Raw genomic sequence first — 27,714 nt, 5'->3', positions numbered from 1 at the left:
AAGGCTGGAAGTGTCACATGCAGCAGGTAAAACTTGCCAAGTTTGGTATAGTCTCCAGGTAAGCTATGTCAGAGGTCTTTCTCCTGAAGTCTTTTAACTTTTCTGGAAGCCAGCTCAACCCATACCTAGATTAATTAATTTGAAAGTTATGACTAGTCACTACCTCAGAGCAAATGTGTTTTGTTGATAAAGATGGCACGCACAGTTAAGGTTTACTCTGCATGTTATGAAGACTGTGTGGGTGACTAGTTCAGAGCTCGACAGATGCTCTGTTCCACCTGACAGTGTTACTGAATACTTCATGATTAATAATAGAGTAAAACAAAAAAAAACCCCAAACCCTCAAGAATTAAGGCTTTAGCAATACTTTCAATTACTATTATATAGAAGCTACCAAATCTTTTGTTGGAGTAAATGACGGTGGGGAGCCCAGTAGGATCCCCTTTGGCTGTTGGAAAGTGTCTTGTACAACTTGCCGTGATGCCGTGTATGAACGAGTGGCTACACGGGGGTATGTTCAGCTCCACGTGTCCCTGCTTCATCACCTGCAAAAAGGGATTCATGTCCAGGCGCCGGTGTGTTTAATATTATGACAGGGGCCCAACCTCGACTACACTCTGGTAGCAGTGCTGACAACATTAAAGACAGCCACGAGGGAAGACAAAATGGCTGCCGGCTTTCTGCCCCCTGCACTCACAGAGGTCACAGCTGCTCTCGTCACATACATTCTCTTACATGTACGCATTTGCACTTTTTTAGCCCACGCCGCGCACCTACAACTGCAGCCGTCGAGAGCCTCGCCGCAGCCGGGGTCGCCCCGGCCTCTCCTCGCCTCGGGGCCGCGACTGACCAGCAGACGGGCGGCATCAGCCCCGCACCGCCCCTGCTGAGGGGAGCGGGCCCTCCCCGCTCTGCCCGCCCCTAGGGAGCCGGCCCAGCCCGCCTGAGGGCTCCCCTCAGCCAGGCCCTCCCCGGCCCAGCGGCCCGCCCGCGGGGAGCCGTCCCTCCCCGGTCGGGGTGGGGCCTGGCCGTCGCTGCCGCCGCGGAGCTCCCGCGGCTGCTGCTGGAGGCGGCGGCGGCGGCGGCGGGGGCCCCGGGCGCGTCCTACATATAACCCTGCCGCTCTGCTCGGCGCCGTCCTCACTGCTTCCCGCGGCCGCCTGGGGACGGCGCTCACCTTGCGCGGCAGCTTGGCCATGGCTCGGCGCCTCAGCCCTGCGAGCTAGTCCCGGGGAGCAGCTGAGCTGCCGCGCCTCGGACGGACGGAGCCGGCCTTAACCCTGCGGCTTCGTACTCCAGCCTCCTTCCTTCCATCTGCTGCTTTTTCCCGCTCCGCCTGCAAAAGCCCCGCTCGGGGGAGAAGGGACTCTCCCGCCCGTGTGTGCATAAAGCCCGACTTTCCCTTGCCTCGCTGCACCGCGATTGCACCTTCCCCCCCACCGCCTCCCCTCGGGCCGGGCGGGCTCGCACCCCTTCTCCGCCGCTGTCCCCGCCAGCAGCCCGCCGAGGATGCGGGTGTCGCTGCTGAGCCCGTTGCTCCTGCTGTCCCTCAGCTGCAGCCCGGGCGCCGCGGAGCTCTCGGCTTCCCGAGCCAAGTGCCCGACCCGCTGCGATGTCTCCAAGTGCCCCAGCCCCAGCTGCCCCAGCGGCTACGTCCCCGACCGCTGCAACTGCTGCCTCATCTGCGCCGCGGGCGAGGGGGACTCCTGCGGCCGCAAGGAGGACCCGCCCTGCGGGGACAGCCTCGACTGCCGCTACCCCATGGGCAAGCGCTTCGCCAAGGGGGTCTGCCAGTGCAAGCTCAGCGCCCAGGTGTGCGGCAGCGACGGCCGGACCTACGACAACATCTGCCAGCTGAAGGCGGTGAGCCGCAAGGCGCTGCAGCACGGCCTGCCCGCCGTCGCCCAGGTCCAGAAGGGAGCCTGTGAATCGGGTAGGAGCATGGTGGGGCCTGCCCGTGGGGCAGAGGGAGGCGGGTGGACAGCGCAGGGGCGTGCTGGTGTCCGGGATAAGAAAAATCATGGTTTTCCAGTGACCTGGGACGGCTGGCTGGCTCCAGGGACCGTAAGAGGCTGCAAGGTCAAGGCACCTCGCCTGCCTGGCTGCCAGCGGTCGCCGTGGCGTGGGGAAGGGGCGCTCAGGTCCTTTCTGAATGGCAAAAATCATCCTCCCGGATCCTCAGTGGGGGCTAGAGGCCTCGGGCTGAGGCCTGGGAAGGTTTCCGCTCGGTAGCGCGGCCGTGGACGCCTCGGCGTCGCGCCGGTGAGCAGGAGGTGAGTGCGCTCGGCAGCATGGAGGCGAGCTCGGTGGAGGGCGTCGGGCCGTCGGGGCAGGGCAGCCGTTACGTCCTCAGCCGTCGCCCCTTGCCGAGGCAGGGCGCGCTGGCAGGGCAGCGCTGCAACTTGCTCTTGTCCCGCCAGCGCCGCGTTCGTTTGGTAACGCCGGCACTCGCTGCTGGGGCGTTTCGGTGGCATTGCCTGTGCAGGTCGCGCTGCGGATCCGTCGCACCGTGGCCCGCACGGGCAGAGCAGGGACCCGGGAATGCTTGTGCTGTGGGGCCTTCCCTGGTGCTGTATGGGAGGTTAATTGGATTCACCTGACAGGCATTGCTACGCAGAAAATGTGTCTTAAAGCCATGTAGCTCAAACGGGAGAAAAAGCACTGAGTAGTATATATATAAAACACCTAAAACATAGTCTTTTGCCTGTTTTGTTTTCTTTTCGCAAGAAGTTTTGTAGCCTTGTAGAGTCTAAAGTGGGAAAAAATACCTGTGAACCTCCTTTACAGTTTAAAATACTGACACTCAGGATATCAAATGGTCTTCCGTTTGCAGGAATCACTTACGTTGGTAATTTTTTTTTAGTATTAAAATGGGTCACTTTATGGAAGCGTTAATGCTGCTAATACCTTTTCACGTACTTACTGATACGTTATTTTAAGTGTTTGCTTCTGTTACCTTTCTGATAGTGTTCCTGGAAAGAAAAGTCATATGCATAATGGAGTTCTAAATCATGCATGAGTGTTTCCATTATGTCAGGTGAACCACTAACCATCCTGTTTATTCATAGGCAGCAAACTTGCCAAAATTTTTGGGAGGGGTCAGAGGGAAAAGGGCTACTGTTGTAGCCTTTCTGTGAATAGGAGACCTTTCATATAGACTGCTCTTCAGAAAAGGTGAACTGTGGTGCAGAGAGGAGGACATCAAATTGTCTTCCTGGAGTCCCTTTAGGAGTATCTTGTCAGAGTCAAGAATTGCTCCAGATGCCAGCCTGGAGCTGCAATGATCAGTCTCTCCAGTATTTTGTAGTTATAAATTGCTGTTTGCCTGTTCCTTTTCACGTCAGCATCCATTAGCTTTAGTACTCCTCATACTTGGTTGGAACTGATCCACGTGAAATAATCAGAATGTTTAACCAAAATAAGTGAGCTAGCCTGCATCTAAGGGCTTACTGAGTGCTTGGGGTTTGGTATATATGACATTTTCTTTAAGGAATCCTCCTGAATCTACTGTTAATAGGCTTAGGAATTTGGAGCTATGAGGTAGAGGTAACGTTTTTTTTTCAAGCAACTATTTTAGTGTTCACTTTATTTTGGCTTTAATTTTTTGTCCCAGAAAACCTCAGCTTAGATGAAGCATCTGGTTCTCTGTTAAGTTTTAATTTTTTTATTCAATTCTACAGCTGCACAAACTGAAGCTCAAAGAAACCAAGTGTCTTGCCCAAGGTCAGACTGAGTTGGTGGTTGAGCCAGGAATAGAACTCAATTATGGTGGTTTTGTTGTTTTTTTTTTTTTTTTTAACAATAACATGCAATGGCTGTAATGAGAGGTTTAGAAGAAAGTCGGCAGTTTAAAATTACTGTCGAGTTTCTCCCTTTTCCCTGTTCTTGAAAGAAATCTGGCCTCAGATGACTCAGAGTTTGAAGGGCTAAGCTAGTTATGAAGTAAATCCAGTTTTACTTAACCATACATATATTAAAACAATCTCAGATAACGATAGCCTTACATAGTGTGACTTAGGCCATTTTCTGAACATGCAATGACCTTTACTCCTGTACATTTCCAGTTGCTTATGTTGATGCTAAGTTATATTCTGGCTGTGATAAACCAAGATGGGCTGAGAAAACTTAGCTGTGGTTTCCTAGTGACAGAAGTCTCATGAGCGAGGGTGCATGAAAAAGGAGCGGTAAAGGATAGTAAAGGGTGCAGAAAGGAAGGGAGGAAAGAGGTGCTCAGGATGACTGCATGATAATTGCAAAATTGACAGAATTGAAAATATTTTTTCCTTGTTGAAGTCCTGGATTAGCTTGAAGAACAACATGCCAAATTGCAAGTTCTAGATACAGTGTACTAAAGGGGGTGTGTATTGCATGGAGATACAGGAACTCTGTCATTGATGTTCTTCAGTATGCCTATGCCCTGAAAACTATTACTCATACAGTTAGCCTGATGCATCTGAGCAGAACTCCTAGGCAAATTTAAACTATATGCTACAAATATATATTTTTTTTTCTCTTCAACACTAGATACCTTAATATAGGGAATTTTCTGAAGCAGCTAGCTTTTCCCTGCCTTCTGTCACCTACTGTGAGAAAGACAAGCTGTTACAGGGTAATGTGTAAGTAATGGCATAAATATTTATGGAAGACAACCTCTGTAATCAAAGACCCATTCTTACAGAGCCCTGTTTCTCACTGCAGCAAATTTAAGTTTTAACAATGCCACATAATGATCTATTAAGGTGTCAAACTCCTCACTCAGAGGATTCACACGGTCACCTGCAACCTATGGCTGATTTACATCAGACTTTCTTGCACAAAGGGCTGTTTATGATCTCTCAGTACAACTTTCTTAGTACAGTTAATAATTCCCTGTGATATTATTTTGCTAATGGCTTCTGTGAAGACAGTTCATATGTTGAAAGATTTGTATTTTCTTACCTAGGATGTGGAAGCAAAAAATTATTTTTTTGAAAAATAAGGCTGCTATTTTGTCAGTGCAACAAGGAAAACAAAAAGATTGATTAGAAAACCTTTGAGGAAAGAAGTTACAGAAAACAAGTACATTGGGTTTGACACTGATCCTTTGCAGGGTTCTGCCTGAGAATGTCTGTCCTCTGCATTGTTTTAACTGAATTCAGTCTCAGAAGGTGGTCATGATGTAAGCCTCACCCATGGCAGTCAAATCTTTGCAAGATATGAGCTTAAAAGTTCAGTTCCCTAAAAGAAATGTTTGAAATACAGTTAATGCATGAGCAGAGCCATTGCACACAGTTCTACATGGGGTGTTTGGAGTGTGCCTGTACATAACCTTGAAGATACAGAGGAACAACTGAGCATATCATTACTTGCATTTTTGAGAAGTTGGCCTAGTAAGAGATACTGAAGTCTCCTACTGGTATTACTGTCATCAAAGCTTTACAGCTGCCTCCAGCTGTATTTAGGGAAATGCACTGCAAGGTGTTGGCTGGAAATGCAAACTCTAGTCACATTCCTTTACTGATTGTTTTCCTTACGTCTGAGTTTGTTTTGAGTTCCTGCAGGTGAGGATGAATATTGTACAGTGTTTGGTATATCATTCAGAGTATAGCACTTCACTGCTTTGTATAGGATAGCTAACAGGAAAGAGATGTTCTCACTGTGTCTCCTTGTGAGAGTCACTTGGGAAGGAGGAATAACAAGCATCTGAAGTCAGTGAGGCAGTGAGGTGTCTGTGCTGGAAGGCTTGTGCCAGTCTGTCTCCGTCTGGCTGCTGTCATTGCTGCACTGCACAAGAAAGCCACTTCGGTGTTGGTTCACCAAATTGTTTTCATCTGTGCACAGTAGACATCCATTGTATAAACAAGTTGCCTGAACCATAATGTGGCATTAAACTCACCAAGGCTTTATGGTCAGTGCACAGCTATGCAACTTGATCTTAATGCTGAATTCATCAGAAAAGCTGCCCATGAACCTATGTTTCCAGCAGATGTTTCTGTTTTTTAAGCAGAGACATTATAATCTTTTATTTGTCTTTCACTTCTTTCCATGAAAGCACAGTAGGGACAGTGTTTATCCCTGGTGATCAGATCTGCCAGGTTGCAGTCCTCCCTTAGACATAATAATTTTGCTGAACACACAGATCTTTTCTGAAGCTGGTTTTAAAAGGGTGATGGGGGAACAGCCTTAAAAGAATGAGTTTCCCAGGCTCACAAATTCTTAATGAATATAAAATTGTGGATTTTAATACAATGTATTGTCTATAAGAAAGCATTGAATGTGATTTGATTTAATTCTACAGGGAGTAAGTTGGCAGATATTCAGAAACTTTCAGTCTTTTGCAAATGTAAATTGGTCTAGCTTTATTGTCTTCAGTGGGATTATGACAATTTATTTCTGCTGAATTTTTTTTCCAGTTCCCTTCATACTAGCTTAACTGTACAAATTTGTTGGAGTTGTTCCTGATTTACAGCAGTGTTAATGAGATTGGAGTGGGTCTATTGTCTCTGCAAGAAAGTAAATAAAACACTATTAAATGAACTCATAGCCTGTAGATAACACTACCATCCAGGAAAAGCCTTAAGCTGATAGTAAGGATACACCTACCTGACAGGCACTTAGCTTTAGCCATATAAATCCAATGTAGTTGGAGCCCATAGAACTGGAAATAAAAGACCACATTTTACAAAATAGGCTGAACATCTTTAACTCCAGTTTATGCACTTACATCTACATCTGGATTTTGAGTGTTCTGTGAGAGGAGCTGGAGAGCTGAAGATCTAATCACTTAACTGAAATGACAGGGTGGGAGTTCAGATCTGCTGAAAATCAGGTTGATTTGTGGCTATGGAGCAGACTGGGAAAATCTAGTTCTTTTGATTAAGAAATGTGTAGACAGCTAAAGACTCATACAGTATAAATTTGTTTTTGCTTCAAGTACAACCTGGTTGCAGCACCTTTGATATCTTGGTTATACAACAGATAGTTAATTGGATTAAATGATGGCTTTTTGCCAAGATAAATTAGCTTTGGTTAGTGTGAGATGATTTTGAACATGCAGTAATAACATGGAAAATAATGGATGTTATTGAGAGACTTTGAAAAAATACGTGGCGAATCTCAGTAGGTCAATAGGTCAAAATACACAAAGCTTCTGTAAACTCAGAGCTTTTACATTCAAAGTCCAGCAGAGGTCTGAGAGCTGTGTGAAACTCTGCAAGACAGCAAGAGTATTTGGGGGGAGGACAAAGAAAGAAAAAGACACATGTTTAATTTTATGTTTTAGTAAGAACAGTAGCAGCAGCTAGTGTCTACCAACTAATGCAAATTAAAGGGTAGATTGGAAGTCTGATGTAAAGCCCTGATTCTACTGCTACTGACCTTACACAACTTACACAGTGTTGGATGTTTCTTCCTTCTTCATTTTCTCAGGCTGCAATTCCTCCCTTTTAAAGTATATTGAGAACTTCTGATGAAAACCAACAGTTTAGTAACTATGCACTAAAATGTTGTTAATAATAACCAACATTTCAGTTCCCTTAAATAGGGCTGTATGTGTGAGAGTAAATGTTAGTTTGCAGTTACATCTTCCAAGTCCACAGTTTGAGTTCCTGGCATGTCATATAATGTGTTTAAAGGTTCTCATCACTCCCAGCTGGCAGAAGCTGATTCAAGAGAGATCAGTTTCTATGAAGGCATCTCAACTTTGTAAATCAGTTTTCACCAGTATTTAGTCCCCACCAGACAATAGTAAGAACAGCTCATCTCTAGTCAGGCCAGTAGATCTTCAGCTACACTTTTCTTACAAAGTTTGCGTGTCTGTTATTCTTCATCCTCCCTTGTTTCAGATTTCCCTTTAATATATAGTGCGGATTTGGATTTACCTTCAGGTTTGAGTATTCTTGTCTTTTGACCCCAGCAGAGAGGTTCTGGACTTCTGCTCAGACTGAGAAATGCTTCCACTATGGTATGGAAAGAAGACAAGCTTTGCTTTAGTTTTACAGTCTCCTCTCCCTAGGGCTGCATTTTATTTTCTTTGGCTCTTTCCATGTTTACATTCATCTGTTATCTTTCAGACTTTTTCTCTCTTCCTACCCCAAATCTTACCTGGAAAGCCACTGCAACTGATGATGTTTCCCTGGTGGCTACTCAGGAGTGGTGCAAAACTGAGTTCTTTGACAGGTGTCCTCCTCTGCTTTTGGCCACGTGCAGTGCTTTTACAATTTGGCATGGGCAGAAGAGTTTAGCACGCAGCAGATACAAAGGGATTTAGTTGCCTGGACTCACTTAGAGCTATGCTGATTTACACCAACTGAAAGCCTGTGTTCACCATGCTTTCCCCCCCAATTCTATGCTAGTTCATCAGCTGAGGGTCTAGCCAACTGTCTTTCATAGATGCATAGTCATTTCTATTAAGATAAAAGTGATGATAGTGTTACATCCTGTCAGTGAACACTGCTATGTGTGCAAGCATTCAAAGTCAAGTTAGTAGACTTCAAAGGATATACTGCATAATCAGGCAAGCTGCTTGTGAACTGAAGGTAAGACAAATCTTCAGTGGCCCAGTAAGCAAAATAAATAACAGTATATTGTGCTTATATTTGACGGTCCTCTGTGATTCTTGTTTGTGGTGTCTCTTTTAAACTAAGTACTGAAACAAGCATATTCAATTGGTTAGAAGAATTTTTCAGAGTGTGTGAGAATGTACATAAAAATAATAGACTGAATCTAGTCCTGCCAAGTTGTCCCTTCTGTTTATACCATATCATATAAATTTGGCTTGCTAAATGTAAGCATGGTTTCTTTCCCCTCAGAAGTAAATCCCATGTCCACTAACAGGAAAAAGAATTCACGGACTTCTATGGAGAAATGCCTAATTGTCTTGATCTGGTTTCTTCAATACTTTCTTCCTTGGTACCAGTGTTGGGTCCATTCCATAAGTTCCTGTCTTTGCCTCAGGTCTTTTGGATACTGTGGTAATGTAAGGCCTCTCACTTTCTGACTTCATAGGTCCGTTAACACTTTTATTGTGAAAACTTTCTGAGATGCTATAGGAACTATAACAACTAGTTCTCTGTCACCCACTATCTTATGAAGTCATTCAAAGAATAGAATAGATCAGTGAGACTTTTTTTGTAAATAAGTTAGACTCCATGGTGCTGTAATCATCCCAACTAATTTACAAGTTACAAGGTTTAACGGTCAGTAAAACACCTGCAGATAAGGATTGGTGAAAATGATCTTTGAATTAAGAACTACACAGAATACCAAAATACATGAGAACTCTCCTAAATTTCTCTCTCCTTTCTTTTCTGTGTGTCTTTCCTTCTTGTGTGATGCCTCCTACCTAGTTTCCTTTTAAAGACTTGGGTAAAGAGCAGCTGATGAAAGAAAAGTATATACTGTCAAAAGACAGAATCTGTATCTGGGCTTATTACTGTGTTATGTGATCTAGAAATAGGCAAATCTAGAACTGTTAAGACCAAGTGTTGACTTGGTACACAAGAGCTGCTGTGGCGTAAGCTCATCCTTCAGCATGAGTTGAACTTAGAGCAAATCATGATGGGGCAAGCATCACTTCTGAAGAGTTGATATGGTTTAGAAATTAGAACTTAGAGCCTCTCCCTCCTGACTAAATGGGAGAAGAAGAATTACATCTTCTGGGATAAACAGTGTTGCACCAGATTTGAAAAAAGCCAGAAATGTTATTGCTGTATCTGATTACAACTCATTTACTCCTTTCCCTAGATCCCATAGTCAATTTTAAAGCATCAGGCTGTGAACATGAAAGATTGCTATTTGAGTGTGGTGATATGTCCCCTAACATGTGTTTAACATACGTGGCTATATGTCCCCATGTATTAGGGGTCGCAGAAAGTATGACGTTCTAGCACAAGCAGTATTATTACTCTGTGATGTTGTGATGTTAGAATCCAGGATGTTATGACATTAGCAGGCAGGATGCTGTGGGCTTTTTTTCCCTCTCTAAGATCTTCATTCCACAGAATTATATTCAGTATTCATAAGTGTTGTGTATAGTGCTTTGTAACGTAGTACCGCACTGGCTTTTATTAGAACACTTAGTATTTAGTAATCTATTGCTATGTGCAGCTGCTTGTGACAGCTTAAATGTGAATTTGCAAAACTTTTTACGTGCAAAATTTACAGCAGATTTCTAATGTGTCTACTTCAAAAAATCCTAACTTAGGTTCTACATGCAGTTCCCAAATACTGCAGCTATATTACTCAGCACTTGTTAGACCACACCTAGAATACTGCATCCAGTTTTGGACCCCTCAGTACAAGAAAGGCATTGACAAACTGGAGTGAGTTCAGGAGAAGGTCATGAGGATGGTTGTGGGGGCTGGACATATCTCCTGTGAGAAGAAGCTGAGGGAACTGGGCTTGTTCAGCCTGGAGAAGAGAAAGTGTCAGGAGGACCTAACAGCAGCCTTCCTCCATTCATGAGGAAATTATCAGGAAGATGGACCCAGGCTTTTTACAGTGGTGCATAGCGGGAGGATGAGAAACATTGGGCGTGAGTTGAAAGATGAGTCTCAACAACAGAGGTTCAGACTAGATATAAGAAAAACTTTTACGTCATGGAGGATAGTGAAGCAGTGGGACGAGTTGCCCAGAGAATTTCTGGAGTCTCTATCATTGGAGGTTTTCAAGTCCCAAGTGGACAGAGCCTTTGAGCAACCTGGTCTGCCTTTGTAGACGACCCAGCTTTGAGCAGGAGGTTGAACTAGAGACCTCCTGAGGTCCCTTCCAACCTGATTTATCCTATGACCCTATGTGTTTTGGATAATAATTAGTAGTTGTCCTGAGAAAAATACTCCAAACAAGGTTTGTAGACTTCCAAGAAAGTCAAAGAACTTACAACCAAGTGATGCTGATGTTTAGTTTTCTCAGGAACAAGCAAAATGCTGGATAAGTTTTGAACAACCTTAATGACTTTGATTCCTTTTCAAATACCTGTTTGGAAACTATCCCAGTAGGAGAAACAGACCAATTCAAGGCATATTTATCTCACCTACTTGGTAAAAAAGGGTATTGTCTTATTAACATATCCAATTCTTTCTGCTAGTATAGGTCACCTACAGTCCAGCAGCCCAAGATACAAATTCAACTTCATAGCAGATGTGGTGGAAAAAATTGCACCTGCAGTTGTGCACATTGAACTTTTCCTCAGGTAACACTTTCAATTCTTTGTGTTTGATTTGCATTGTTTAACAATGGTCTACAAAGATTTTCCAGTGTAGTAAATTTCATTTTGAATTCTTGAAGTTCACAGAATACTCTGAAACATTACAGCAGATTCATTTATCCAGAGAACCACCCTTTTATGTGTTTTGTTCCTGTTTAGTAGATCTATTTTATTGGGCTTAAAGTCTTTACAGTACTTTACAATACATATTGTCTGCCATAAAATAAGTCTATCTCATCTTTGGAGGTCTCTTCAGCCTTCACTAAAATGTGTTGCTTATTGGATTATGTTTATTACCTCAGTTTAAAAAAACCCAAAAAACCAAGTCCAGAAGGTAAGCTGGAAAAACATAGCTCCTTGTTGCTTATTCTATGTTCAATGAGAGGTGATTTTATTTTGGCAGGGAGAACATTAAGAGGTAGCATGTTGACCAGATGTAACCTATCTAAACACAGAAACGATTTCTGATAGGAAAAAAATGTACTAAATTTGCTGACCAAAACATACTAATATTCAGTGTACTGAAGCTGGAGCTGAGGCGGCAAGTTTAATACTGAGTGCTCAAAACAACCTGGGAGGAAGGTTTATTAACACTGAGTGCTCAAACCAACCTGCTGTCAGAACAAATTACTGCAAATATTATATCTACTCCATTACCTGAATACCTTTCTGCTTGGAATGCTCTAATTTTGCATAGGTTTAAGAATTTCTTGGAGAATTTTTATAGGCTTTTTTAAAATGCACAATCAAGATAATCAGGTTTTCTAAGACATAGATTTATGCACATGCTGATTGGTCTTTTGAGAGAATGTTACAATTGAAGATGTTTAAGATCTCTGCATATGTAGTTAAGATTGTTTGTTCTGTCCCTATAAGTAAATGTTTGTCCAGCAGCCTGCTGGGCGCTAATTGTGATACTGCCTTCTGCCTGGGATTGGCTCCAATTCTTTATTGCTGAATAGCCCAGAACTTTCAAACAATTTCCTAATAAGGACCACATCTTGGAAGAAAGAAGAATTTGTGGACCTTTTCTCATCTTCTACTGCTCAGGCACTTTCTGTTCCTCTAACAAATCTAAGTTCATTACAGCAGTTGTTCATAGAGAAAAGTCATAATACTTTATTTATAAAGTCTTTTAACTGTCTATATTGCAGCAAATGTTGTTTCCCACCAAGTTTTACCCACTGTTAGTATTTTTCATTTCTTATCTTTCACATTTCCACATTTTTTCCTGCCAGTGTACGCTTGGGCTTCATGATTCCCTGAGGCATCACCTCTTCCTTTACTCTTCTTTCCTGCTGCGAGGTTCCTTCTTCTTCCCTCTTTTCCCCACTAGAGGATCAGTCCGTTTGTCAGCCCTACTATTTCCTGTCGTCATTTACTTTCCATATAGAAGCAGCATCTGGTGGGATTAGATGGATTGCTCCTCCTTCCCTTTTAGTCACCTAGCCTCTTTGCAAGTAAGCCTACAAAGACAGAATTGGAAACCAAAGGAAAAGGACCCTGCGGGTTGTCTGAAAACCTCAGTTCCTATCTCCCTGGCTGACTAAAAGCAGTCACAATTTTCAGCAAAGGATCCTTTCTTTGTCAATTTTTTTTAATTTAATTTTTGTAAGGATTGTAACATTGGTCATCAAATGCTTTCTTGTTTCTCAGGGTGAAAGGTGGTAAATGACTGCTAATATAATCTCTTAATTTATGCTTCTCTTATGAGTTATAATTACTTGCTTTTGTACAGGCACCCTCTCTTTGGTCGAAATGTCCCGCTTTCCAGTGGATCGGGGTTTATTATGTCTGATTCTGGTTTAATTGTGACCAATGCCCATGTGGTGTCAAGCACCAATGCTATATCAGGCAGACAACAGCTGAAAGTGCAGCTACAGAATGGAGATACCTATGAAGCAACCATCAAAGACATTGACAAGAAATCTGACATTGCAACAATAAAGATTCACCCTAAGGTGAGTGCCATAAACAAATGAATGAATTAATTTGGGAACCCTATTTCAGTTTCATTTAGTACAGAGTGATTGGCTGGAATATGTGTTTAGGGATTCCTTGGAAATGTATCCGGGGAAAATTATGTACTGAAATACAGGCCTGCAAGTTCTTCATATCTTAGAATTAAATTACTTTGTCATTTGTGCTAGGAACTGCTAAAAATGCAGAAAAAAAAAATGCAGCTCAGTTAATATGTGGCCAGATTCTACTATCTTTACCTGAAGACCCAGGCTATTTTGGCTAATCCTTCTAGCTTTGTGCCAGTACATGGACTGCAAGGTGGTACGTAGTGTAGGGAGAGCAGCAGGCTGGTCAACAGCTGGTTTGTATGCTGTTTCTAGGAGGAGGAGGGAACAATCTGCTGAAAACCGGGAAAATCTGTTTCAGAATCTTGCTGACTTTTTTTTTTCTGGATGCAATTTGCAAGGTACTGCTGCTAGCAGGTTGTTTCTGAAGACAGTTTAAAGCAGTAACACCCTGCAGTATACTAATTTTACCTGGTGTAAGTTTTAGGTATATGATAGTGAGTGGCTCTTTCATTAATGTAATGACAATTGTATGTTCCTAACTTCTTCCTAGTTTTTGATCTTTCCAATCAGGTTATTTTCAGGTATAAACTAATGCTTCTTTCTTTCTTTCTGTGTTTAAGAAAAAACTACCAGTATTGTTACTGGGACACTCTGCTGATCTGAGGCCAGGAGAATTTGTGGTAGCGATTGGAAGTCCGTTTGCCTTACAGAACACTGTGACAACAGGTATTGTCAGCACTGCTCAGCGAGATGGCAAAGAACTTGGCCTGCGGGACTCGGATATGGATTACATTCAGACAGATGCTATTATCAATGTAAGTACTAGGTATGTGAGGAGCAGAGCTTCGCAGTCCTGGGACCTTGAAATCCCCACCTATTCAGCAGGGTAGTGTGTGCTCTGAAAGATGAAACCACTAAATAAAAGCAGCTTTGTTTAAAATTGGTGATAGGCCTTTCTTTTTGTAAAAGACTATACAGTGTCTGTAAGTTGCGTTCAGGCATTAGTGGTGTGAAAGGTATGATAAATAAACTACCCTCTTTGAGGTTGTCTATGAAGATGTTACACATATGACAGACCCTTCTCATTCTGTAGATTTCATGCAGTAGCACGTGGTTGTATAGACCAGCAGTAAATCAACACATTTCTCTCTCTACTTGTTCAGCTGATCTGACTAAGCAAGCTGTAGAATAGAGCCAAAGTTTCTTTCATCTCCATGCATTAGAACCAGATGGAGTAGTCAAGCTGATAGTATCTGCTTCAATTTAATGACAGGACACCCAGGGAAGAACTTAGGGAGAAGGCTGTTTTTTTTGTTGTTGTTCTTGTTTTCCCTTTGCACATCACATACTCCAAGTAAGAACTTAGATGTAAAGTAACATAAAGGTTGAGATACAGTTTGGAGCTAAGGATCCTAGCACTGCAAGTTATATAGAAATACATGAAAATAATCTCCCTTCAGAGCAGCTTGGAGGGATCCAAAGAGATTAAGTCCTTGGGTGTGTATATAACTTGTACTGATTCTAAAAAGAGCACTGCATGCATATCTGAGGTAGAAAATGGCCTGAAATTTCATGGCTTAAATCTGTTATACATTGAAAAGAAAATATTTTCAGGATTTATGTGCTGGACCTCAATGTCAAATTTGACATAACAAGTCAACGCTTAGCGTTTTACACATGCAAAGCGCTTCACAAATGTTTGTCATCACAGACTTGTCGAAGGTAATTGTATGGGAAAAAAGAGGGTAATTACTTTTTGTACTAAGATATGACATAAAAGTGAGCTTTTTCAAAAAGCTTCTATATGATCCATGAGCTGAACCTCTTAAGACATTTAATTGGAATTACTCTCTTCAGTTGTATAAGGAGAAAAAGAAAACTTGGGCAAAATGGGTTACTTGGGAGTACGCACTAAATTGGTGGCAGAGACAGAATTAGAACATGGGATTCTTGACTTCACGCCTATACACATTCCTCAAGATCAAACTGCTTCCTTCTATATACTTAGGCATTCACTGCCCTTAAAAGCTAATGAGCAAGTTTAGACAAGGATTAGGAGAGTGTGTCAGATAATGCTAGACCAAGTGGAATAGTGATAGCAGAGGAGGTAAGGAAAATGACAATATATTTGAATAGCTTTGCCATCTGAAACCACAAAATATGAAGATAGTCCCTGGCATAGGGATGCTTTGTGCTTAGCTAATGCACTAGTTTTCTCTTGAGAATGGGAGGAGTTTGAGAGCTGGTCTATTCAGAGCATTCCTGTGGCTCAGCCAAGACTTTCCTGCAGCAATGTGCATGCAGCTGCCTTCTGAGAAATAGTAGGACAGCAGGAACATGGGGCAGGAGAAAACAGGGCCATATGTTCCCAAATGGAGCTATACTGCACATGCCGAAGTTTGTTCTTTATCACGTTCTTCAAACAGAGGACAAGTGAATGATAGATGATATACTGAGGAAAGCTGAAAGATCATTGTCTTGGTTCCTTTGTGTCAGTCAGATATAAAAATCAAGTGTGTAGCCTCTGATCACTGAAAAGGTACAATGTAAGAAACTGATCTCTGTTTAAACTTGAACTTCGAAGCTGTTTTAAAAACTTTAATGTCTGTTTTATTCTTCTGAGAATCTGTAAGGTTTGCCCAGTGCTATCTAAGTGTAAACAGTTTTATGGCTCATGTTGCTGTCATGCATCACTTAGCTTTTGTTTCTTTTGAGTGGTAAGTTGCTGCTCTTGGCTGTTCAGTAGACCTACTTGAAAACTCCTGGCCTCACTCAAAAACAAACTTGTTGAGCCAACATGAAGATGGACGAGAAACTTCTCCAACTTTCATTTCCTGGAGTCCTGTTGGATGTTTCCTTTGAAGGCCATTAGGTATTAGGCAATTTTGGACTGCTCAGAGCTGCTATATGCCCTCCTCAGAGAGGGTTGCATGTCTGTGGTTACTAAATCAATCGTTACGTAGTACCTAGCTCATAGCAATATGCTGTGATTAAACACGTAAAGCACTGTGTTCTTCTCCAGTGGAGAATAAGACTAACAATGTTACAAACCAAAGTGATGAATAAAAATACTTAAGACCTGTACATGCACCTCACTGAAATATAACTTTAAATAGCAATTAATTATTTCAAAACCTCATTCTGATAGTCTTTAGAAGAATCAAAATACTTGCTTTAACTATTTAACGATTCTTCTTAAACTTAAGGTCTAACTGTTTGGAGTGGTAAGTTGCTGCTCCTAACTTAAGGCCTGCTTCTGAAAAGAAAAAAAGTCTAGTCATAGGAGGTGTGAATGGGTAGGGTAAGACCTACCTATAGTATTCTGTGGTCAATATTGTGTCCTTCAGTGCTGCCTAAGAAATGACCTGCTCTCTTTCATTTACTTACAAACAAAATGCTGTTTGAAATGAAAATTGCATTTCCTACAGTGAAGCACCAATTTATTGTTCCCTTATGTCATTTTTACAGTATGGCAACTCTGGAGGACCTCTAGTTAATCTGGTAAGTCCAGGTGACTTGGGTTTTGTTTTGTTTTGTTTCAGGAGCTAGTTTGAAATAAGTGGGAGAATATTTTTTTAAAAGATTCATAGGTTATACCAGGTTCCAGTCATTCAGGCTGATGGTAGGCAGATACCCTGAAGCGTATTAGCTTCAGACTATGCAGGTTAGGTCTCAGATCGTACACCAATGAAAAACATTTCCCCATAGAGCAGAGGAAAATTTACACAGCAGTGAGGAAAATGGGATCCAGTAGGAGCAGTTTTGCTCATTCACACTGTGAAACCTGGGATGCATGGCAAAGATGGGACCTGGTTAATCCACACAACTGATTTTAAATAGGATTGCTTTGAACCAGCACTGATTTTTGCAGGTTGATGAATTGTGGCTGTAGTGGTAGTAGTGACTCCACTGCCCACTCAGTGGAGGGATTCTCTTGCCGAGTGGTGGGATGGACCTTGGATGAACAAACTGTACTGTAATCTCTCTGGCCATCCCAGTTAAATGCAAAAGGGTTTGTGAATCAGAGCCCAGATCCTCCCTTACAAGTAATGGTTATTTCTTGAGTGATTACAACACTCTAAAATTTCTTATACCAGCTTTTAACAAGAAATGCTAGGCAGTGAGCTGAACCCTGTCACTTAAAAGCAAATTAATTGGGTGCTGTCTCTTAACAGGATGGTGAAGTGATTGGGATTAACACCTTGAAGGTCACAGCTGGAATTTCTTTTGCTATTCCTTCAGACCGCATCACTCAGTTTCTCACAGAGTCGCATGACAAACAAAGTAAAGGTAAGGTCTGCAAGAAACAGTGGCATCTTCTAATTATTATCCTGATCTGTTGGTGAAGTGCCAAAAGACATGGGTCTGGGATCCTATTACTTTCAGCAGCATTATTTTACAGTATAGAATGCCACAGACTTGGAAATAGAAAACAACTTCACAGAAGTGGGAAAGACATTTTATTACTCAGACCCTGAAGAGGAGACAGTATCTGTATAAATCTGGGAAAAAGGGCCTCTGAGGACACAGATGAGTCATTACAGTCTCAAATGATCTCGAGAACAGATGGTGACTTGTTCAAGGAGTCTTATCCTCCTCTTTCACATATTGTCCAAGCAAAAAGGAGATTAAGGTGTACTGTGGAGAATAAGGTAAAAACTTCTTAAAACACTTGTCCACGGATGGAGTGTAGCGTGCAACACTATCAGCAGATGATCTTTATTTTGCTATGGTCATCTGTGTCCGTGCTATATAATTGGATATTGTGATAGACTCTCAGGCCCTGGTGGAAGAAGAGCTGTGTACTAATTCCTGAAGAAATACATGGGAAAGGGGGGAGAGGCAGAAAAAAAGACAAGCCTCTGCACTAAAGAGCATGTAAATCTGAATATACCAGTAACTGACAACTGCAGTACTCAGGCACGTAAAAAAAGTCCAGCCTCGTATCTGTCACACTGTACTGGGTGTCATACTACGTGCTGCACAGCCAAAGCTGATCTAGTAATGCTTCACCCAGGCCAAACCTTCCTTTCTCTTTTGCTTGCCAGTTTATCTGTCCACACCCTACTCATCTTATTGTGAATGTTGGCTGCTGCTTGTCTTGAATCTTTTTGATATTAATCTTGTCTTCTCCTGAGTTCATCCAGTTCCTGATGCCAGGGTTGTTTCCCTACACCATTTTCCTCTCAGTGTTCTCTCAGATACTGTTATTTCAGAAACTTTGCTTAGTCAGAGGTTTTAAAGTTATGCACGTGCTTGTATATTTGAGACCATCACAATTCTGATGGCTTCCCTCATCTGTGTTTTGCTGAATTCCCCAGATTAGATTGTTTTCACTTGCTGATTCGGGGGGAGTTGATGAAAAAAATTGTGTGCTGAAAAGTACATTTCATACTGACATAATTTTGTTCCAGCCAACACGTCAAAAAAACCTCTTTATTCACTCAGGTTACTAACTGTTGGCTTCTGAGAGAAGCAAGTCTGTATCGTTAGTGATTGTTACCATTCAGAACCCAAACTGCTCATCTCTAAACAGGGAGGAGCGATGGCTCACCCTGCAGGCATGGCTCTAGGGGCATGAATGCAAGCCTTGTGCAGAAAGCCCACCATCTGCCAGTGGGTTCCTGGTCGGTGAAGGGGCTGGAAAGTCGGTGAAGGCTAGAGATGCCACTGCTGAAATCAGCTACCTTGCTCCTTCAGGCACCTTTGCCTCCAGAGAATGATGAACCCCCTGAGCCCAGCTAGGGGGCCTAGAGATAACTTTGCTCATGGAACCCTAAGAAAAAACATAGTGAAAGATTCAAGTTTATCTTGTGATTGTAATATACTGTCTGATTTTTTTCATAATTTGCATTATACTCTAATCAAAGGTAAAGGATTCACACTTTTGGCATCAGTGTGACCATCACTGCTTGGCATACCCTGGGCACAGGCAATTTTTACTTTTTTTTATTTTTAAAATTTTTTTTGCTTATGTTTGTCTGAAGTACCTCTTGTACATTAGCTTGCTGCAGGCAGAAGAACAGTCATTTACAGCCCCTGATGAATAGAAAAAGAGAATTTCTAGGAGATATTTTCACCATATTTGAGACTTAGTTTGCATTTTTTAGGCCTTTAGTAATAGTTTTCAGGTTTGTTGTATAGGCGTTATTTCTTGATATAAGGGATTTGTGTAAGCAGAATTTTTTGGATGTTTCTATGATGTTTTCTTTTTCTCCAATTACGTTTCAGTAGTTTCAGTGGGATCCGCCCTTATGGTACAATTAGGTCATAGAAATAAGTTTAAGGGTATTACCGTTTTGCTCTAAATATCATATTGCCTGAAGATGATAAAATTCCCTTAGGAAACCGCTCTTTCCAGATTTACTCTGGCATATAGGAAATACTCAGAATATTTTTTAATAAGCTTGACCTTAGTCTTTTGAATCTCAGTTGATCAGATAATTACCAGTTTTATATAGAAGGCATATAATTTTGAAGTCCCATCCATTGTATATAACTGCAAGTACACGGTCTACTGAAGTACAGGAATAGAGAGGGGGAAGAAGGAGAGGATGGCATTTGAATGAAGTATTTGCACTGATTATTATTATCTAAACATCCTATATTACCCAATGCATGGGTAATACCTAATAATACCTAATGTATTTTTGACCAAAGATTTCCCACTCTCTGCATAGAGTTATTTATCTGTTGAATGGTCTGAAAGCCTTTGCTAATTTTGGATTTATCAGTAATAATATTAACCTCCTTTTATAGTTAGGAATTCCTAAACTGGTGCATGAAGTTAAGTGTCTCCATCTATATCTCAGTTTTAACCATCTGTGTGTTCTGTCTTTACTTCTGGAGGTCATATATATACTTAAGCATTGACTGATTTTTTTTTTTTTTTTTTTTTTTTACTTCAGTGTCTTTTGTTAGTATCCCATAGGAACTTTGCAGTTTCAGTCGTGGCTCTGCCATCTATTCCTAGTTTAGACTTGAGCAGAACAGTAAAACTAGAAAGCGTTCAAACATGGATCCTCTAGAATGGAAGACATAAGTTAGCAATTTGACAAAATATTAAAGGAAAATCCAGCCTAAGAGGTCAGCCTGGCCTCTCATATAATGTTGGCAGAAAAGTAAGTAAACCTTATTTCAGATGGGCAAGGAGAAATGAGGGAGCTCTGCACTGGCCACACCCAAGTTATTTATATGAATCCTCATTTACATCCCTAGAACACTTTATTAGTTGTGTTGAAACTATATGCTTGCCTATGTATTTGTATGATTATTACAGATAATTGTTACCAATAGTCATGAGGGCTGCTTAGGAGGCTTGCTGAGTATAGATTCAGACTATTGATTAAATTAAGCTATACAGTTTTCATGGAAGGTACACTGCACATAATTCAGCATTACAGACTCAAGCCATTTTCATGGTTTCTGTTTGGCAGTGGAATATCTTTTGTAAATGCTTTCAGGACTGCTCATGCAATCTGCAGAAAGATCTAAGTGCAAAAGGAGTGAGCAGAAAAGTAGGAGTTTTGCCTGCCACTTGAATAAAAAGTGCAGGATTTGTTTCTTCACTTGGAGATCTTGGTGATATCCTGGCCCCACTGAAATCAACTACAGTGGGGATACTCATGTGCCGGAGTTACTCATGCCTGTAAGAGTTTGAGTACCTGACCCCTTAATTTGGATTTATCAGTTCTTTTTGCGACAGTTTGTAAGTCATAAACACTTCTGCCTTCAGCCTGTGTTTATCTCTCTGGTTTGTATCTCTACTGTTAAAAGCATCAACAAAAAAAGAAAAGTTTAACAGAAAAGCAAATGCTTTCCTTACTGTGGAACAGAAATCTCCGTAAATAGTGAACTGCTTCTAGATATGTGGGGTCAGCTGCTTGTGACTTTCTATTAACACAAAACAGATTTAAGTTTAAACTAGTGGTTGAGGCTGGTTTGCTTGACTTTGTACCACTGGAATCAGTGTTTAATCTGGCCTGGTGTTTACAAAAATGAAATGCGATTTGAATATCTCTCTCTGATGTGCTATGCTCCAGCTTTAAGCTGCAATGGTTCCACATTTGTCCAACCTGATTGTTCCAACATATTAACCTTCTTTGAACTACTGCTGGGACTTCACCCTGGTGACATGCTTCTTAGATTTACGACCTCACTTTATTCCAGTTCTCCTAATTATTTTTTCTTCTGCCTCATGATTGCACATATTGCCAGAATGACAGGTTTTGAGACTTTTTATTCACAGAGCAGATGTAATATGACAGTGATAGTTCCAGGTGCCACATACTGTTCTGCCAATGTGACTTAACCCTGACGTCAAAATGCCTATCCTTTGGGGATGATAAAACACTACAACTGGTTGTCTGTGCCTGTTCAGTCTCTGCTGATACTTCTAATAAACTGGACAATTATATTCCTTCTAATCATTGTTGATGAAAACTTTGGGGTTAGTGCAAGATGTTTGACTTGGGTTAAATTGAATGGAACGTAAAACAAAAGGCCTGAAGTTTTTTTACCTGTATTCTGACATATGAAACGGTCGGAGGGTGGGAAGGGGAGGAATCTAGACTCTGCTGCTAAAATAATGCATAGCTCATAGCTGTTAGTTTTACTTTATACAGTAGCGTTCTACTGTTACAGTAGGAACTGCTATTTGGAGTGTGGCAAACTTACTGTGGAGAGAAGGCTGAAGGCCATTTTGCATTTTAATGCATGAACAGGAGTGAAATAATACCCCGACCTGCCTAAAGATAAAGGTAGAATGAGACTTTTAGTTGTGAATAAGTCTGTAGTTACCAGATTAATTTTTTTTTTTTTTAAACCAAGCCTTATTTTTACATGTATCATTAGCCACGGGGGAAATAATTCCCTTTTATATCAGCGGCATTTCTGCTGTGTTTTTTCATTCTTGCCCAATCTCCTCCTTGCTGTTTTGTTTCTTCCAGATCAGTTTCTTTTGTCCCGTCTTTCATTTTCATTTTTCTTTCATGTAAACATTCCTAACTCAGCCTCCAGAGTATGCTTTGTGCTTCTGCACATTTCTGCATCACACAGGCAATGACCAGCAGCAAACTGTTTAATGCAAACAGTAAACTGTCACCAGAGATTCTGTCATCTATGTGTCTCATGAAGACAGTTTCATCATTTAACTGTCCACATTGCAGGGATGGGGGGATTATTTTTAGGTGGGAGAATTATCATGTTTGGATATTTTTAAAAAGTGAAAACTTGTATTTATGCCATGTAGACTAGAGAAGCACTATGAGCGCACTAGTTCACAGCCATGCCCAAAGCCTTTGAGACCTCAATTTTGAGTAATTGGACTTCTTCGTGACACTCTTACTGTAGCTGATTTTGATCTCATTAGTTTCACTTTAAAATAGAGGAGAGCCACAACATTTCAGGGGAAAGCAGGGATGACAGTTACAGATGTAAGATTGTTCAGTGTGGCAAATCCAATGTTTAGTAGTCAACATTTTCACTGACACTAATGGGAATACTGGACATGTACTGGACATGTAAGGTTCAGGACTAAGTCCTTTACTTGGGACTATTTTTCTTGGGAACAGTAGGAGTTAGAGGAGACTGTGTACATCTCCTTTTCAAACTTTTTCCTCACATGAGAACATGAAGAAGCTCAAAGAAATTGAGAAGTAGTTATGCTGGAACAAGTAAGGGGAAATACTGTTTCATACCGGATATAACTTAACTGCTGAAGCAGTCACTTCAGGAAATCATCAAACTGCATTTTTTTCATAAGACAGCTGTGCAATATCATGACTACTAAAAGCCAACTACAGAAATGTGGTGCTGTTCCTAAAGGACTGAATTTTCACCATTTAAAATTCTGTAGGGTCCTGGCTAATCATAAAATAGTTTGGGTTGGAAGGGACCTTTAAAGGCATCTAGTCCAACCCCCCCCCTGCAACGAGCAGGGACATCTTCAACTAGATTGGGTTGCTCAGAGCTCTGTCCAATTTGACCTCGAATGTTTCCAGGTATGGGGCATCTACCACCTCTCTGGGCAACCTGTTCCAGTGTTTCACCACCCTCATTGTAAAAAATTTCTTCCTCATATCTAGTCTGAATGTACCCTCTTTTAGTTTAAAACCATTACCTCTTGTCCTATTGCAACAGGCCTTACTAAAAAGTAGATACTCATCTTTCATATGAGCCCCCTTTAAGTACTGAAAGGCTGCTATAAGGTCTCTCTGGAGCCTTCTCTTCTCCAGGCTGAACAACCCCAACTCTCTCAGCCTGATACATCCTGTTTTAATTGACAGGTGTTTTGAGTCATCAAAGTAGCTATTTTTGTCATTGTTTGTCTAAATTTCTTAAATATCCTCTGTGTTGTTTTCAGATGGGAAGAAACGTTTCATTGGCATCAGAATGCTGACAATAACACCTGCGTAAGTATCTTAGAAAGGTAATCTTAATCTGAATGATCATGCATACAAGGTGTGGTCAATAGTGATTCGGAAGTTCATCATTCAGCTTTCATTAAAAATCTCCAGAGAAGCCACAGATATGCCTTAGCTTCTATGAATTCTGCAAACATTTTATTGATATTGGTGAAATACGTGTTCTAAGACCTGGAAAATCACTGTCAGTCATTCTCTAAATATTGATAACGGTGGATGCCCTGTTGATAGCTGAGGGAAATTAGGAAGAGCCTGAACATGGATTTTGGTTCTTGACAAGGATGTCTAGAGTTATACCAGGTTTTAGGTGACATTTAAACAAGCTGCTGCTTTCAGGTGACTGTGAGTGCCAATGACAGATTAGCTGCCTGAGAGTTCGGCAGTAGTTCTGTCAGTGCCAGTGGAGGCCATATGATGCGAGATTTGGTGCCTAACCATTAACTGGAGAGAAAGAAGTTGCTAAAGTGCAAAACTAAAGCTTCATGCCTCCATGTTAACAAAGCCAGAATAAGGAGACCCTCTTCCAGTTCTCTACTGCCTTTTCTCTCTCAAGTTGCTTTGTGTCTTGCTGTTAGCCAGATATATTCTGAAATAACAAATGAGGGCTCTTACTCTTGTGTTCTTTCCCAGCAGTAGGCACATTTCCAATGTGGCAGTAGAATACAAAATTAAACAAGACAATTTCCAGCTGGGGTCGTAGGAAAGCCATCTTTGTTTATTGAGTTACACTCTTGCAATCCTCCCCAAAGGGTCAGATCCTCAGCTGGAAGGAATCAGTGTAATGGCATTAACATCACCGGGCCACCACCGGTGAAGAGAAACTCAGAATGTTTCTCTGCATAATTGTGAAGTGAACACGATGTGAGATTTTACTGCTTTTGTGGTGTCTAATGAAGCAGTGCAAGATGTCTCCAGGCCTGTTTTCAGGAAAAGGCTACTTGCCTTGGTGTGTTTGCTTCAGTGATTTAATTGTTAGCTTCCTTGGTACAAAATCAAATGAAGTGAAGCTGTGTGCAGCCATTTTTGCTTGCTTTGCATGTGAAGGACCCCAGGTTTTCATGGTGGACAGCAGAGTAATCCATCATTAGTTTAAAACCCTTTCTTTCTAGAAAGGGGTTTTAACCCACACTGTAAACAGACCTGAATTGTTGTCATCTCCTCAGAAATGAGGGGATGTTTTTAGAGTCTCTATTTTGCAGCTGGTTCCTGTCTTCTTTCTTTAGAAAGGTATGCACAAACAATTCCTCAAGAAAACGAGGAAACTGAAGTTTCCTTGGAAAACTTACATTTCTGATCTAGCTGATGACTGAAGTTATCAAAAGCTGTATTGTTCTAGATAAAGACAGATTAAGAATCACTTGCAAAATGAAAGAAGCGAAATAGTTAGCAAATTTCTACCCCATCACCAGCATTAATTCTTTGGGGCAGGAATGTCTTTTGTCCCTGTACAGCACCTAGGACAGAGAGTGCTACTGTCCCTGTGCTCTCTGGGCTACCGTCCTTGTGCTCATCTGTAGTGCCCTCTGTGCTACTGCTACAAATACCAAAAGTCAGGTTCTTGCAGCAGATGTAAGAGACCATTAAATATAGCATGCTTTGCACAGGTAAGTAGTTTTGATTCTCTTAAAATCTATGTTACTTGTTTTAATCCAAATTCAAATCCCCTGTGTTCTCATCACAAGAACAAGGGGCAAACATTTAACTGCTAAGTCATTCATTTTTGTCAAAAAAATTTGAGAATAAATAAGAATTTTTGAATGCTACTGCTTTTGTAGTGGAATCAAATGCTATATAACTGTGTTCTTCTTTTAGCTTGGTGGAAGAACTGAAACATAATAATGCTGATTTTCCTGATGTCAGAAGTGGAATTTATGTACATGAAGTTGTTCCAAACTCACCTTCTCATAGGTATGTAGAGTACATTATTTTCTTCACCGTAAATAAATCTCCAGATAGATACTAGTAGGTAATATTTCTATTTATATTCAAGTACTTTCTCATACTAGTCTTGATTTGTATTTAAACTATTAAAAATTGTGCTTTTAGGTTAAAAAAAAAAGTTAAAATGTGCTAAGATTCTACTCAATCTACAAAACTGAAATATTTCAATATCAGAATTTCTTAAATCATAGAATCATTTAGGTTGGAAAAGACCTTTAAGAACATCGAGTCCAACCACGCACCACTAAGCCATGTCCCTAAGTGTCACCTCTACACATCTTTTTAAATACCTCCAGGGATGGTGACTTAACCACTTCCCTAGGCAGCCTATCCCAGTGCTAAATAACCCTTTTGGTGAAGAAATTTTTCCTAATACCCAATCTAAACCTCCCCTGGCACAACTTGAGGCCGTTTCCTCTTGTCCTGTCACTTGTTACTTGGGAAAAGAGACCAACACCCACCTCACTACAACCTCCTTTCATGACATTATGAAACACGATCAGTGTGCAAATTTAAAGAACACTCCAAATACAATGAACCAAATTTTGTTTTTGAAAAGTACGTTCAATATTAATAAATAGAAACTTGGATTATCTTAGAGGAAGAGACTATTTTACAGAACAGTTGCAAAACAAATCAGACACTTCTAAAAATTATTTTAGGAATTATTAAGAAGATGCAAAGGCAATAAAAGCAGCTATTCTGGATTACACTTGAACAGCAAGAGAGAAATAATTTGCCTGTAGTTCAGTTGGTACACTTTGCTTGTCTTGAAATTTTGAGAGTAGTTTAATTTCCAATTTTTGAAATACATACTGGAGAGAGAAAAGCATATTGCAAATGGATGGAGTGGAGTCAGTCAGTCATGGCTAAAAGTCTTTTCTATTTCTCCTTTGCTATAGTTTTGTGGAAGACAAAAAGAAAGTTAGACTACTTGTTTTTGCTGTTTTAGAAGAAAATCCTCAATGAAATAATGTGAGCCTGATTTTGCATTTAGCAAGTACTACCAATTACTCTTTTGCAGTCAGAAGGGTGGAATTTCCCTTCAATGGAAACTAAAACAAGTAAAGATTTATCACATCAGCCAAAGAGGTGGTGAACAGTCTTTGTACTTTTTCTCTGCATAGAATGCATGCTTCCTGCCTTTTTCTTCTTGTCTTTGTCTTTGCAGAGGAGGGATCCAAGATGGAGATATTATTGTTAAAGTCAATGGGCGTCCTTTGATGACTTCCAGTGACCTGCAAGAGGCTGTGATGAATGAATCACCTCTACTACTTGAAGTTCGAAGAGGAAATGATGACTTGCTATTTAACATTGAGCCTGAAGTTGTCATGTAAATAGAATTGAGAAAGCTCTCACCATAATTAAACTCACTTATTCTGGAACACTAGATACCTCCTTTACAGCTACAGTAATTATACTTCCTGTTGACTAATGACAAGGTGGACTAACTTAATTGCCTGAGCCATTTCTGTATATAGTAGCTAGAATGAATTCAATTATGCCATTTATAGAAGATACAACTTTCAAAGAAATTTAAGAACTGTGTTCTGGGGAGGAGGAAAACAAATTTTGGGTAGCTGGTAGAAATGGTGTCCACTTCCAGTTCCTGCAGGTTCAGAGCAGATTCAGTTCTGCGTTTTGAAAGACCAAAATACTACTGGAAGTGAGGGAGCATGCCAAAAGGGGAAATTATTCTTAACATGGTTGCAGCAGAAACAAGGTATTGCAATGCACAATTGAGCTTTTTTTTATGTAACTTTTTCAATGTGAACCTAGTAGTGGCAAAGCTTGTATTTGTTCTTAGTGCTTCTATGCTACATGTCAATGCAGGGAGATTAAATCTGTAAATATCGAAAGGAACAAAAATGGTATCAGGCTATAGAGTGTTACACCTAGGTCATGCGATTTTGGAATATAGTAAATGATTCTTATAGAATTAATGCCTTATTATATATAAATCAAAACGATGTGCTGAACAAAGTTAAGTTTGAGAAAGTGCACAGTTTTTTAAGAATTTGATACGAATTAGTTTTGCATTTTACTGGTAAGCTTTGCTGTAAAATTGTTACACTACTTTTGGCTTGTACTGTGTATGTTTCTACTGTAAGGAGATTAAAGTTTACACAAATAA

General features: G+C 40.9%; 1 protein-coding gene across 1 annotated transcript; it reads left to right on the top strand.

Annotated features, from left to right (window-relative positions):
• Positions 1 to 1,029: 1,029 nt before the first annotated feature.
• Positions 1,030 to 27,714, top strand: HTRA3 (HtrA serine peptidase 3). Its single transcript, XM_030025754.2, has 9 exons — positions 1,030 to 1,933; positions 11,071 to 11,170; positions 12,924 to 13,146; positions 13,836 to 14,030; positions 16,684 to 16,716; positions 17,391 to 17,505; positions 23,579 to 23,627; positions 25,452 to 25,547; positions 26,752 to 27,714. The coding sequence occupies exons 1-9, from the start codon at positions 1,510 to 1,512 to the stop codon at positions 26,915 to 26,917; spliced, it is 1,401 nt and encodes a 466-aa protein (XP_029881614.1). The 5' UTR covers positions 1,030 to 1,509; the 3' UTR covers positions 26,918 to 27,714.

This window comes from Aquila chrysaetos, chromosome 1, assembly GCF_900496995.4.
Source record: "Aquila chrysaetos chrysaetos chromosome 1, bAquChr1.4, whole genome shotgun sequence".
Lineage (NCBI taxonomy): Eukaryota > Metazoa > Chordata > Aves > Accipitriformes > Accipitridae > Aquila > Aquila chrysaetos.
The sequence above is the reverse complement of the archived record's forward strand: the minus strand, read 5'-3'. Positions and strand labels throughout refer to the sequence as shown.

Excerpts from the sequence above, each read along its gene's own strand:
- HTRA3 (XM_030025754.2), top strand. The coding sequence starts at position 1,510 with ATGCGGGTGTCGCTGCTGAGCCCGTTGCTCCTGCTGTCCCTCAGCTGC. Across the intron at positions 11,171-12,923 it reads CACATTGAACTTTTCCTCAG|GCACCCTCTCTTTGGTCGAA; the intron begins GTAACACTTTCA and ends GCTTTTGTACAG. Across the intron at positions 17,506-23,578 it reads GCATGACAAACAAAGTAAAG|ATGGGAAGAAACGTTTCATT; the intron begins GTAAGGTCTGCA and ends TGTTGTTTTCAG.